Genomic DNA, 15232 nt, shown 5'->3' on the forward strand with positions numbered 1-15232 from the left:
GAACAATTAACACTATGCTAACAAAGTTATTTGCTGGGGAAATATATAAATCTGCAAGTGTATGAGATGTCTATTCATTTCAAATCTCCCAGACATCTAAGGAACCTCGAACTAGCTTGACATTTAAATGATCAGAAACATTTTTAAACCCAGAAGACTGAAGTTTTCTACTGTGTTGATATTTTCACCCTACTCCAGCCAACAAGTCTTTAAACTGGTAAAGTGAGTAGTTGCCTGTTAACGTACTACATTTCCATTGATATTTTTGATACTGCAGACTACCGTGTGTCAACAGAACAAGCACACTATAAGTGAAAACTTTTTAAACCCAGTGTCTCAATTGAACCATGGAACCCAGATGATTTACATTACACAGTTGCACATCTGGGGACAGTGACCATGTGAGCCCTACATTGTTTCTTGTGGCCCTCTTCAGTTAGAGCTAACCCTTCCACAGGTATGCCCATTTTCTCCTAGCTATCTAAATACCCTTCAAACTTACAGACAACCCCAAAACAACCTCCTCTTACTGTTCACACATTAATATGAGTGTAGTAATAAAATCAACAAATAAAAATCAATTAAGAGGACACAGTCAGCAGATCAATCCAAAACATACAAAATGCAACTAGTGTCTGACACAAGTCTTCTGTAATATATATTAAATTCATAAATAGACAGATACACTCTCTTAGAAATGCTTCCTCTAGAGGGATGGTTGGGAGGTGACACAAGGAAGCTTGAACTGCCATTGCCAATACAATACCCGTTCTGTACATGGGTAGAACAACACTGGTCTCCAGAATTGTCAAGCTGGCACTTTTCAAGTGTATGTGCTCCCATGCTAGCATTACACACAAGACCAAATAGGCGGTGGTGACATCCAGGTCATAAATGACAATCGTCACGTAAGGGGCGTCGAGCTCTTCCGTCTGAGAGGAAGCACTGGGAGGGATAATTTCTGTTGGTTGCAGAGAGGCTATGGCCACAATTCCCACTGATTTAAAGTTAAAATTAGGGAAGGTCTTAAGCACCTTGCTGAAATGAGGCCAGTGTGTTCCAACTAGTCCCCCCCCCCACCTCAATGGGTGCAAATTACTTTCCCCGTTCTAATATTACACACAAGACCAAATATGTGTGTGGCATCACACCCCATATTTTATAGTAATATTATTATATGATGAGATTATGGCATAACTATGATATATTTTATGCAAGATAGGTTATGTAATAGATAATTGAAAAGGTTATGATTCACTGAATATGATTATTCTATTTGTATGCATGTATCATTTTGGTATCTGATGTTAGGAATATTGTTTATGTATCTATTACAAATGCGTTTACACCTGGGGAATGCCCACTAGGCAGAATGAAATCAGTCTAGATGGCTGGCTGGGAAGGGCCATTAGGGAGAACAATAGGTCTTAGAATAAGCTAATCTTCCACCAGGGAGCCTTCCTGAGGATGCTACAAACAGCCTAGAAGTCATGTCTGCTGTGTCCCTACACGGGCATGTGACCAAATTACCTAGTACTGGACTTAATCTTGGAATACCAGTGTTTTTCCACTGACCGGGCATGGGAACCAAGCTTGGACACAAAGGGTTCCTGCCATATGCAAAAGCTATTAAGGCAGGGGAATGACTTCATTGTGGTTCTTCACTGACTCCCCGTCCAAAGAAGACTCTTGAAAACACCTGAGGAATAAGGACTGAACTGGGGGGGGGGAAGAAGGGCTGGATCCAGGCTAGAGGGATTCCTAGCCTGCAAAAGGAATACCTGTGGTTTTTAAGCTGCAAGCAAGCACAGCTGGCCCCTCCAGGATCTCTGCAAACTGCCTAAATCAATAATTAGGGTGAGAACGTGCTACTCATATCCAATCTCTTTAGTATATTAAGCTTAGATTGCAGCACTGGCTTCTTCTAGTTCTGGAATGTCCCAAGATACTGGCCCTTAAAAAAATGTGATGATGTACCCAGAAAAGCTATTTTTAGAGTTTTCTAAAATGTTGTTAGTGATCATTTCTCTCTCCTTCTGGGTAGACTCATGACAAGGAGGAAGCTGGCTTTACAGTTGCAAGGAATGAAAAATAGTACCAGTAAAATTATTTAACACTTGTGTGACAAAGTTCCTCCTCTATCTTGGTGGGTCCTGCGCTTATTGGCGGATTTTCTTGACTCAGAGATTCACCATGTGGGTTGGGGAACAGCCCAGAGACCTTCCCCTCTGGAAGAACCCACAGTCCAGGTCAATTGGGAGGTTTGGGGGGAACCCGGGCCCGCCCTCTACTCCGGGTTCCAGCCCAGAGGACTGCAGTTGTCTATAGTGCCTCCTGTAACAGCTGCATGACAGCTACAACTCCCTGGGCTACTTCCCCATGGCCTCCTCCAAACACCTTCCTTATTCTCACCACAGGACCTTCCTCCTGGTGTCTGATAACACTTGTGCTCCTCAGTCCTCCAGCAGCACACCCTCTCACTCTCAGCTCCTTGCGCCTCTTGCTCCCAGCTCCTCACACTCGCACCACAAACTGAAGTGAGCTCCTTTTTTTAATCAGGTGCCCTGATTAGCCTGCCTTAATTGATTCTAGCAGCTTCTTCTTAATTGGCTCCAGGTGTCCTAATTAGCCTGCCTGCCTTAACTGGTTCTAGCAGGTTCCTGATTACTCTAGTGCAGCCCCTTCTCTGGTCACTCAGGGAACAGAAAACTAATCATCCAGTGACCAGTATATTTGCCCTCTACCAGACTCCTGTACCTCACTGGTCTGGGTCTGTCACACTTGCTAAAGCTTTAAAAAGTTTTTCTATAAAAGATGTGACATACATAGGAGTATGTGTGGGATATAAACACTTGTTTGGGATGTCCTGCATAATTTATTAGTGATTCAGGATGACTTCTGCATGATAATAGATGTTCTTCTTAAACCACTGTTCCTGAAGTTCTTTTGAAGAAAGTAAGGGAGAAAGAAAGCCTAATGGTTGTGGAGAAAAGCTTAAAAACGAGAATCCTAATGCTCAAATACAAACAGGCAAATAGAACCAAAAATCTATTTTTTTTAATCTCATGATTAAACAATCTCACAATTTTGGGAGCCTGGTTTATGATTTTTGAATGTTTGGGGTTGGCGATACTCAATACTGCCATATCAAATTCCTGTTTAGCAGATCACACCATCATATATGTTATGTAGACATAATACAGTCCTGCAGCCTTAAAATTCCAACTACTCCTACAAGAGATTTCTTGGCTCTGCAGGATGAATGTCAATGAATAACACTGACTTCCACACCCTTCTTGTAGGAGGAATTGTAAATCTCCAAGGGTGAAATCCTGGCCCCACTGAAGTTAATGGGAATTCTGTCATTAACTTCATGGGGTCTGGATTTCAAGACTGTATATACGCAGACACAAATACACATTAATTTTTTGTCTACTATACTAAGGCAAAAATCATCCACAATGTCCCAAAATTAAAAGATGATACAATCTTTTTCCTCTCAAGTTTGCCAAAAAGATTATGTTAAAAATTAATTACTGACAAATCCTATTCCAGATAGTGGTGACGTTCAGAATTTTACTTAGCAATACTACTACACAGGCTATGTCTACGCTTAAAACACTACAGCGGCACAACTGCAGTGCTTCCATGTAGACATGTACCACCGTGACGGACGGGGTACTCCCACTGCTGTAGTAAATCCATCTTCTCAAGAGGTGGCAACTAGGTTGAATTCTTCCATTGACTTAGAGCTGTCTACTCTGGGATTTACGTTGGCTTAACTGTGTTGCACAGGAGTTGTGGATTTTTCATACCCTTAAGCGACATAACTGGATAGATTTAATTTTCTAGTATAGACCAGCCATTTCATACCCCCTTTCATCTGAGGATCTCAAAAGCACTTTACAAACATTAACTAATTTAGTCTTACAACACTCAAATATTAATTAGGATCATTTTGTACATGAGGGAAACTGACACCCAGAAGAGTCACACAGAGCCAGCAGAAGAATTCAGGTTTCCTGAATCCAAGTCAAGTGTTCAAGACACAAGGACATGCTCCTTCCCATTTCTACATAAATGTCAACCAACACACAGGAGAGATTTCTTAAATGGAAATAAAACTAAATTCCTTAATTAAAATATAAGGGTTTAACCTTATAGATTCAGAATGTACAGTGTTAAGGTAGGTTTTTTTGTTGCGCTCTCTGTGCTTGGCATTGTACTCTTACTGCCTAGAAGGCAACAATAAGTGTTAATGACATTTACCCCTTCTAATAAGAGTCATTCACACTTCACTGTTATTCTTTGTTATTGCTTAGGACAAGCACTAGTACCTCATTGAAAGATCAGTGCTGCAAGGGGAAAAAGTCCCCCTGAGATCCCTTAGACTTCAAGAAAAGCATTAAATCAACTGATGCTAGATAGATGACAAGTTTGAGTCTCTGGGGGCTTTCCTGACTCCTAAGTCTCTGTGGTCCTAGGTTTCATACTGCCTGAAGCCACCGCTGACACATAGACAATCAAAACTACCCCCAAATTTCAAGATAAGGGCAGTAGGTGTCTAAATTGGGAAAAGTCTAACTATTCAACTGTCATGGGTTGGAAGGATCCAAATACTAAGTACTCTCTAATTGAGCTAATCTCAGTTGATACGTGGCTGACTGGGTAATGCACTGACCCTTTCACCTCCAAGACCACAATTTGAATTCAGCCAGAAGTCATCAGGAGACAGGATATACTGGTCTTTAGTGAGCAGAGGCACTAATCTTAGTACTATGGTGGGGGATGGAGGAGGGGAGGGAGAGAATGCTGATCTCTGTGGTTCTGGGTGCAGAGACTGCATAGCTTTTCTCACTAATATAAGGTGTTTAAAAAAAAAAAAAGATCCTTGCACTGCTCACATGGAACTTGGGCATTGGCATTAACCCCTGCCTTCTGACCCCAAATACAGCAAGAGTCAGAGCTCCTCAATGTAGCCAAGTCAACTTCATGGAGAATCTGATCTGATGACTGATTCAAATGAGCGTGTTCAGTGAGAAGAGTGATTCTCTGGCGCAGGAGATGAGGATAACACTGGACATGCCCACAGATTATCCCATTTTATTTATTTAAAACAATCATTTAAGAAGGTTTATGATCACAAAGAGTTAATGGAATTTCTGAAAGATGAAAATTGTTTCCTCCTTTGCTTACCTGCCAAGACCCAAGTTCACTTGATGGCATCACTCACACCTCAAGAAGCACAGAGACTGAGGTAAAATGCGCCTCCCCCCTCTTCGCTCTGGTTTTAGGTGTTTGTGATTTCATCAATTGTTGCAGAAGAAATAGAACCATTAATTTAGTTCTTGGCAGCTAAAGAGCTTTTCGGCTCAGTTTAAAAAGAAGCACACATGGTTCTGGTGTATGCCTGACAGACCTTCAGTAACAGGCATTTCCACGCTCTGTGCCCAGCTGTGTGAAACCATGGGTCAGTCAGTGGAATGACTGTGCTCCGTACCACTGCTTCCACTTACCCCAATATTGTAAACAACCAGGACTGCTTCTCTGGTAAAAGAAATATACATCTACAGAGTCTCTTTTTGCCTTTGCCAGCCATGCAATGGTTGCCTTTGTCACCCTGAGGTATCTGAGATAGTCTAGTTATTTCTTGTTCTCAGATACCACTGGATGGCAACTGCATAAAGGTTGACTATTTCCTAGCAACCACTACATATGAGCATTACATACACCACTGTTGACCAGTTGGGATTAGACAGCCCTCTGCTTCATTGCAAGAGACAAGTCACAGAGCACCAGCACACAGTATTTTCCCGCTTCACACATTCTGAAAACCTAAATTGTCTTTGCATGTTTTCCATGCCTCTACTGTCATGCAACCTGACTTGGTCACAGATTCAGAAGTGCCTATGAACTCTTGGCCTCTCCCCCATTCTTATCCTGTTCAGGTAGCATATAAGCGTGAATGGGTGTGATAAAGCAGTTAAAAAGTCACATCATCAGGACAGTTGGGAGTGGTGCTACAGAGTCGAGGGTACCAAAAGCAGCATGATAGGAAGGTAAGTGCAGATACACACACAAATTTTGAAAGCATTGCACACTGGAATCAGAGCAACACTGCTGTCCTCCTACACAAAACTGCTTCCCTGTGGCTCAAGAGCTGTGTGATGGCTCGGAATCTCTGTGCTTTCCTGCCCCTTCTCAGTCCTTAAAGTTTATTTGAACTTTTCAGCTGAGAGTGTAGGTGATATTCACTGCTGGCTTAGAACAGCTGAAATGAAAACAAAAGAGCAAGGAGCAAAGTAGTGGCCCTTTATTTCATGCAAATGAGGGGAGTCACTTTAAGCTGGCTCGTGGAAAAGAAGAAACTCTTCCAGCTGATCATAACGGAAAACTCAGGAGGTGAATGGCATATGTAAATTGCCCGGCCCCACGCTTTGGACGGGGGCCCTGCAGGCCATCATGGGTGGTCCCAGAAGTGATGGATTCATCACTTCCGCCCAGGGCCCCTCCCCAGGGACGGCCCTGGCCCTGGGGCCCAGAATTTCTGTCGGTTGGCCTGGCATAATGTGATAAAGAGGAGGGAGTGGGGAAGGAAGGGAAGTTGAACAGGGATGAGGCTCAAGGAGGGATGGAGGAGGAGAAAGGGAGTTGGGAGAAAAGGACAACAGAAGGAGTAAGTGGGAATGGAAAGAGAAAAGCAAGAGGGGAGAAAAAGAGGGACTGAAAGCAAGAAATAAGCAGCACGTACAGTAGTCAATTTACGTTTCATTCACACAGATGCTCTGAAAACTGCCAGGGTTTGGGGGTCTTGGCAGAGAGAAGTTAAACAGAGAGAACACTTGAGCAAAGGAGCAAAAGTGAATATAATGAAACAACAAATAAGAGAAGGAAAATACAGAGCAGAATATACTGCACAAACCTGAAAAAAGGCAGAATTAATAAAGCCATAAATGAAAGGTAACTCCCTTCCACCTTCAAATAATTTAAATATCAGTGGCAATTATTAACTGAACATGGAAAGGTGATGAAATGACTGGGCTAGGAGTCGGAAGTTTGGGTTCTATTCCACATTCTGCACCAGACTTTCTTGGGTAAGCCTCCTAACTTAAGAACAAAAGAACATAACATAAGAACGGCCATATTGGGTCAGACCAAAGGTCCATCTAGCCCAGTATCCTGTCTTCCGACAGTGGCCAATGCCAAGTGCTTCAGAGGGAATAAACCGACCAGGTAACCATCAAGTGACCCATCCCCTGTTGCATATTCACAGGTTCTGGCAAACAGAGACTAGACACCATACCTGCCCATCTTGGCTAATAGCAATTGATGGACCTATCCTTCATGAATTTATCTAGTTCTTTTTTGAACCCTATTATAGTTTTGGCCTTCACCACATCATCTGGCAAAGAGTTCCACAGGTTGACTGTGCGTTGTGTGAAGAAATACTTCCTTTTGTTTGTTTTAATCTGCTGTCTATTAAGCTTCTTGATGCCTCATTTTTTCAATCTGTAACAAGGGGATAATGCTCACCTACCTCACAGGGATGTGGCAAGGCTAAATTAATGAATGCCTGTAAGCTGCTCTGAGATCCTCAGATGGAATTTGCTAAACAATTGCGAAGTATTCATTAATAAAGATAGTATGATGTTAAATACACTTAGAAAAAGAGACAGCCAGACTTAGATGGGAGAAAGAAACCTTTGTTAAATGCAAAGAGACCCAACATACATAAAATACATTTTCATTGTACTCATGGTAGGTAATTGTCAGCTGTCATTTTGTTGCATCTTCTTACAATCTATCTGAAAGAAAAGCAGAAGAATTTTCTCTGACTGAAATGGATACAAGTATTTTTGGCTTGTTACCCATGTCACCATTAGATTGCAAAAATCCTCTTGGTTTAATTATTTTCATCATCATAAACAATGTGTTGTAGGTATTATCCAATTAGATGGAATCTTGTTGTGATGAAATGCTTGTCTTGGGACTGCAATTTCACATGACTTATGATTGTTATTAATGGATAGTGTTGAGTTTAAGAAGGTATGTTACCATTACTGCACGTATCCTTAGCCCAACTGATATCTCCAGAGTGCTCTTTTTTTGCTAGTGATGCTTATGTGTTGAGTGGAGATTCTTCAGGAAACTGCTTACATAAACCCAGGAATGTCTTGCACTTATGCTTGATAGCAAAAACATGAGCATCTTAGGCCTGGTCTAAACAACTGCAGCATCATAGCTGGAACTGTAGCGTACAAATATCCTTAGCTAGGCACCATGTTATTCTAACAGGTGGGAATAGACAGGAAAGCTGAGACGCAGACATGAACTCTGCTCAAGGAGGGCAATGCTTTCTATCCTGAACTTCACTACCAATGCTTTATTGTAATCTGCCATAGGCAAATCCAATTGTGAGCAATACTTAATTCTAAGGATAGTTAAATAATGTCCATAGCCACATCAGGTTAATAATGATTATGCAGGGGACTGGAAAGAAAGGAGAAAAACACATTACAGTTCTTTGGTCTCTCCTCAAACACCTCTACCTACTCTAGATGCAAAAATGGGTCAAAAGAACAATCCATTTCCCTGCTGACTCTGATATGGATGTGGGTACACTTCAGAGATTTAAAAATATATATATTTCAAAACGGAGTTTAAAAAAACACTACACCATGAAGTATAGAGCATGTCCAACTTGATTGAGTTAGTGTCCAGTTATCATCAGAAAAGTGTCTATGGAAAAACAACAATCTTATTTGACTCCCTCTGTGTATTCAGCTGACTTCAGTGACTATAACAAGTGTTTATCTCTTTGTAGTCTGGTTAGCCCTGCAGAGCCATCACAGAAATGGGAGACTGAGCTGGACTCTTTTCTGGGTCATGCAGCAGCAGTGGAATTGTTAACTAAATGCCTATGGTAGGATTTTTGCAGATGGTATGTGAGCAGGAAAGCATAAAGAATACCTAGATTCTAATCCTGGCCACTAACTCGATGTCTGTGCCTTAACTTCCCCATCTGTATTGTGATGCTGCAAGTATTAATTGCTCATGAAAGGCTTTTAAAAGTACTGAATTGTTATTAACAACAACACAAAATCATTATTTGTAAAGGATCAGAATCTACAACCCTTATTCACATTAAGCAATTCTTTATGGCCCAATTGAAATCAGTGGAAGTTGAGCCAGAGCAAAGTACTCTCAACGTGAGTAAGGGTGCCAGAATCTGAACCAGCATATTTAAATTGGATGACAGAAGAACTCACTGACACAAAGATGGATTCACATTGCACTTTCTCAGTGAGAAGACCTACAGTTCAGTACCAGAATACTAGAATAAATAAAACAAATTCATTTCTTTTGGTAGACAACAGGCTAACGGCCCTAAAAACTAAAACCCTTTTTTTGTCCACAGAATGGATATAGCCCAGACAGTTTCCCTTCCCTGGGATCACACTCTAGGAATGAAAGAATAGTTTAGTCTCCCACCTTACTTCTGCTGAGATTGCTTACCAGATTATCAACCAGTGTCAATTATGATGTGTACACCTGTGCACCAGGAACTAGATAAAGACCACCATTCACTGTGCACTGGCCATTGAACAACTTACAGGTGTTAATGACTTTCCCCCATTATTGACCTTGCCTAGATTCTAACCCTGGTGAAAGACTATCACATTACCAACCCCCTGAGTTGCCTATTGTGCTCAGTGTTGTATCATTATAATGGTCCATTAAGGGTTTGGCTGAATGATGCAACAAGTCATTCCATAAGCACAAAAAATGTTACCTGTCCAAGTTACTTTTTAAATTCACTATTAACGACAAAATCCTTGAGCAGCCAAAAACCAAGGGGAATCACACGTGTGTGGAAGACAAATATACACCAGCACAGCCCTGCTGTCTGACTTGCTTACCACTGGCTGGTTTAGGTGTGCCTCTCCTGTTCCTCTGTAAATTGTTCTGGAATATGGGTGGTTGGGAATTTTCCCTGAAAATTTTATTGATGGCAATCTGTGGGAAAGCTTTGATTGGACTAATTTTTTAAAATTTTCCATTGGGACAATCAAAACATTACAGTTCATATCAGCTCAGGTTGACACAACCAAAACATTTTAGTTTCTTGAACCAAACGGACCCATTTAGTTTCAGGTCAGTTTTACATTAGTCTGTGTTTGCCTGAGCTGCCATGATGTCTCATAGGTTTTTCTAGTTCAGGTGCCTCATGCTTCCATTCTCCTCTTTCAGTCGGGCTCCCTAGCTGTTACTACATCTCACACAGTGCTCTATGGTCTTCCCTCTCTTTGAATCACTGTGGTGCATTATGGGAATCATTTTACCAAGGTGCACCATGGGATGCACCTTGTTGTTCAGGTGAGGAACCCAATCCATAGAGGTAAATGGAGGCATGAGGCACCTGAACTACAACTTCCACCAGACTCCACGGCAGCTTGGGGGAAACACAGACTAATGTCAAATCAAGCCAAGCAAAATATTTTGTTTTGATTTGTTGAACTGAACTGAAATATTTCAGTTCAGGAATGTTGAAATGTTTGGTGTTTATTGGAAACGTCTAAACAAAGCATTTCAACATTTCTGAATCAAAGTTTTTCACAATTCACTGTTCCGTGAAAGTTTTCAGTATTTTGACTTTTTATCCTGATTCAGGACAAAAACAAACGTTGAAATATCAGAATTTCCACATTGGATGGAAACCAGCTCTATGGAATTTGTATTCAGGACTAGGTGCATGGAGATCTGCAATGGCCACTGCTGCTGAGATTCCCCTTCATTACGGACCTAGACTATGGATAGGATGATGGTAGCAAACAATGTCATGTTAGTTCTGTGATTTTTTTTTTCTTCTTTTGGTGGATTTAGTTAGGAAGGGATCAGTTACTTGGAAAGAAAAGTAAAGGGAGAAGGGACCCTGATGGGAAGGGAGGTGAGGGAGGACAAGGCAGGGAAGAAGAGGTTCAGAGGGGCAGGTGTGGAGTAAAACTGAGGTGAAGAGACTGTGAGGGAGAAGGTTGAAGCAAACAGCCAGTCATCACAGGGCAGAGACAGTTCAGCCAAAACTGTTGTAAGTTCTCAGAATATCTGAATGTTTGTGCCTGGAAGCTTCCCCAGCTGCGCCTACCCACGGGAGTCTCTGACTAGTTACTATCTGCAAATTTCCCCCAAGGTCACAAGGCAGGGGGAGGGGAAGAACACCTGGGTCCTAGTTTCCCCTGTGTCATGGGGGAGTGGCTGAAATCAGCTAACTTCTTGAAAACATAACAAGTTTTTGCTAAGTAGATCCAAGCACATTGGCTGTGTACACACATATGGGAAAATTCTGAGCAAGTGAATACACTAGGTTATAACAGAAATGGATTTGCATGCAAAAGGAAGAAAGGCCTTGTAGCCACAGCACTGGACAGGCGCTCAGGAGATCTGGGTTCAGTTCCCCATTCTGCCACAGACTCCATGTGTGAATTCTGACAATTAATTTTGGGCCTCTGTCTCCCCATCAGTAACATGAGGCTAATAATACTTCCATACCCAGCTTTTTGTATGGAAAAACAAAGTAATATCTGGGAAGTGCTCAAGTTCTACAGTGATGACCCTCATAGAAAAACCTACACACTATAATATTCACTATTGTGAACTCAAAGTGCCGGTGGCTCGGGTACCACATGTTCCCATACAGAATCTACCTTACACCAGCCTCCTCCACTAAAGAAAAAGTTACTTGCAATGTATTTATTTAAAAACCAAAACATAAATGCTAATGTTAGGTACCAAAGATTTTGATCACATTCCTTCAGGTTTCACTGAACATGTTTTATGGACTCTCTTTTCCCCCCATATACTTTGTTTTCTAGCGTTAATACAAACAAAATTAGAGAGCTAAACTAATAGACAGACTTGACTAAGACTCTTGCAGTACGTCTTCATCTGCCCAGTAACACAATCTACAGCCAATTGCAAACCAAGTCAATATGTGGTAAGACTTTAACAGCCGCCCTTAACTCGCCTCAATAATTATTCTCTTTAACTGACATAATATTCAATATACTGTTGTTGAGTGCAATAATGGTAAAATTGATGCCTTGAGGGCTACAATACGATTGAGTTTTAGCCAGATAAACTGACCTCTAGCCTAATGGTGTATTATGGGGTTTTACACCATTCAGACGCACAGTGTGACTGTTTATAATCCTCTATATAATTATATTACATTCCATTCTTGCATATCTTCAGATCATTCCAACAGATAATTGCCTGATTCTGCAACACTTAAATGAGCAGTCTCACTGATTTCAGTGAGATTCTTCTTGCCTGCAAGGGTTAGTGAATCGGATCTGAGGCTTCCAATGTTGTTTCCGACACTATCTTGATTTTATCATATGGTTGAAAACGAACAGTTTGTCTCTAAATAGGAAGCAAGCTTGTCATCTAGAACCATCTGGATACTAGGATTTTTTCACCCTTTTTAAACAACAACCTTCAGAATCCAGGAATTTAAGATGTAATGCAAAGCATACATGGCATCACTAAAAAATATCCATATTCTGTCAATAATACAAGCCACCTATTAGCAACTACAGCATGTACCAAGACACACTGCATTCGTGTTTTCTGAAAAGATCAATTCTAATTTCTGAAACTGGGTTACAATCATAGCAGATTATATTTTACATGTAAACACCTGTAAAATTTAGCTTTAAAAAAATCCATAAAGAATGCTGAAATAATCTAAAAAACTTTAGAATTTGTATATATGTTAATAAGAGTAGCAGGCCCTCAATGCAATAGTTAGCCTTTTTTTTTTTTTTTTTTTTTTTTTACAATGCAGAACTGTTTACGATGACAATCTTTTAGAAGGAGTTTTAAGATAATTTCTTTGAAAACATGATATATCAAGGACTGTGTAATTATGTGCAGGCTAATGTGCTTCCTCTACAGAAAGGATGTTGCATGAAACAGGCAATAAAAGAAATAATCATTGAAAGTTTCTTTGGGCAGGAACAAAGACTCCTCTGTGTTCTGTACCATGCCAAGTATGTTATTTGTGCCTAAATAAATTAATAAAATAAATACAAAAATGCAATAATAGTAATCTTCAAAATCAAGGTTGGCTCATTTGGGTATGTCCAAATTATGGGCTTGAATCTGTAAGGTGCTGAGCGCACTCAACTCCCATGGAAGCCCGTAGCAATGTAGGGCACTCAGCACCATGCGGTATAGGACACGAGATCTGAAATCCCCTTTTGAACAGTTAGCATAATAAATCATCTTGGAAGCTAACAGATGCCATGTTTTAATGCAGGTGACTGGGTGAAGATTAAACATGGAAATGCCCTTTTTTGTGACTAAATCAAGCTGTTACAATTTTACAAAAGGAATGGGTTTATAAACCTGTAAAAGTACATGTAAAAGCTCAAAGGTTAGCTTTTAACCATGAACTTATATCAGGAATATGGCTTTTTAATATACTATAGGATAGTCGTCCTCCCTCAAAAATAAATGAGTGAAGGAAGGAAAGAGCAACTGCACTGGACTTCAGATTATAGAAGTTGACTGGTAGCCCCTGAAAACATGCCAGCTGCCTTAGTATCTAAATAAGGCTTGCAGCTAAGTAACCTCAGTATTTGCAGTATTCAAGGTATTTCCTACACTAAGTGTAGGGAAGTAAAAGGGAATACTGTGGATAGAAATCTGTACCTTAGGTAAAACTAGCAAGTTTTACATACTGTACCACAGTCAAGGTACAACACGTCAAATACATCTCACAGTTATTTACCTAAAGATCCACAGTTAAAAGGACAGACTTTTAGTAAAAAGCATGTTGGGTGCACAACTGTTAGTAACTTCAACATACAAAATAATGGTCAGCCAAACAATTTTTACTACATGCTTTAAACCTCTTCTTACCTGAAGGATGTAGCCCCGCACGTAGTCCCGAAGTGTCCAGCCTAAGCCATGCAGGATGTGCAGCACCTCTTCCTGCTTCAATACACTGAAGAGTCGGTCCAGCAGTATCTTCAGTCTCACAGGCACAGCCTGGGTACCATAGAGCATCAGGCTGCTGATGTCAAACACTACGTTGGACTGCACAATCTCCACTTGGGTAGGGTGGTACAGATGCTGAGTGCTAAGCTTGTCCAAAGCTGACAGATACAGGTTGGGTAAGAGTAGACACAGAGATGGGGAAAGAGGAAAATAAAAGTAAGATTATTAAAGCATATCTAATATTCTGTCAAAGTGAGTCTTACATAAACACAAAGTGTATCTTCTTTACTACAGACTAGAGACAGTAAGCAATAAGCTCAAACGTTCAAGAGTTTCCTTTAATCTTTCATGCTTAAGTTTTTGGTGCCCTGCTGGTTTTCAAAGGTATTGAGCGCTCGCAGCTCCCATTAACTTCAATTGGAGTTCTGGGTACACACACAATCTCTGAAGAATCGGGCCCTCAGTATCTCACATTGGGGTGACCAGAAATGGATGCACCCAAATGAATGATTTGAGCCTTAATCTACAGAAAATAGAATCCACTGCAATATTTTAAAAATTGCTGCCGTGCATAATCGTAAACTGGAGTAATCAATTTACTGCTAATTGAACTAGCTGCTAGCAAACATAGCCAATTCAATTCAACTTACCTCTTTTGTATGAATTTTATGATCAAATATATTAATAACTTAAAGTGAGGGAGGCGAGGTTTGCAGGAGGTTTGAGCTTTATTTTTGGTTTGCTGGGAGGAGCATCTAGTAATTCTTTATCCCCTTATGTGATGTTTAATGTGATGGAATTACATATGGCATCATACATTTCAGCATATACCACTATTTGCTCTCAATTTCTTTTCCACTTTATGGATTCTATCACAGAACCTAAACTTCCAGACTATTTGTTTTAAACAGAACTTTTTGAGCTTTTAAAATAATGTTATAGGGGTTCCTCCTCTGCACTTTGGTTTCTTCTTGGATTCACTGGAGAGTTCATGTACTCTTGATAAATTGCTTTCTTACATCGAGATTGTAAAGGCCCTTATCATTTACCTGCTGGCTTCATTCAACACATTTACTCCAAGGAATATTTTTGTCAGAGTGTTCTGGTTTCCTTATACTTCATTTCTTCCAACTGATTTGTCTGATCTTCCCTATTCTAGTGGTTAAAGCTACTTTGAATAAATAGCTTTAAATGTAAATTTAATGTTCATGAAAGATAAGGGATTGGCAAG

The 15232-nt window shown here is 40.5% G+C and overlaps 1 protein-coding gene across 1 annotated transcript in view; it reads right to left on the reverse strand.

Annotated features, from left to right (window-relative positions):
- BNC2 (basonuclin 2) overlaps positions 1–15232 on the reverse strand; it is a 391886-nt gene that overhangs the window by 90776 nt on the left and 285878 nt on the right. The window contains exon 4 of the mRNA XM_024211083.2: positions 13924–14159. Within this exon, the coding sequence (XP_024066851.1) occupies positions 13924–14159 (236 nt within the window). The remainder of the gene's footprint in view (positions 1–13923; positions 14160–15232) is intronic.

This window comes from Terrapene carolina, unplaced genomic scaffold, assembly GCF_002925995.2.
Source record: "Terrapene carolina triunguis isolate 2854851 unplaced genomic scaffold, T_m_triunguis-2.0 Scaffold113, whole genome shotgun sequence".
NCBI classification, from domain to species: domain Eukaryota; kingdom Metazoa; phylum Chordata; order Testudines; family Emydidae; genus Terrapene; species Terrapene triunguis.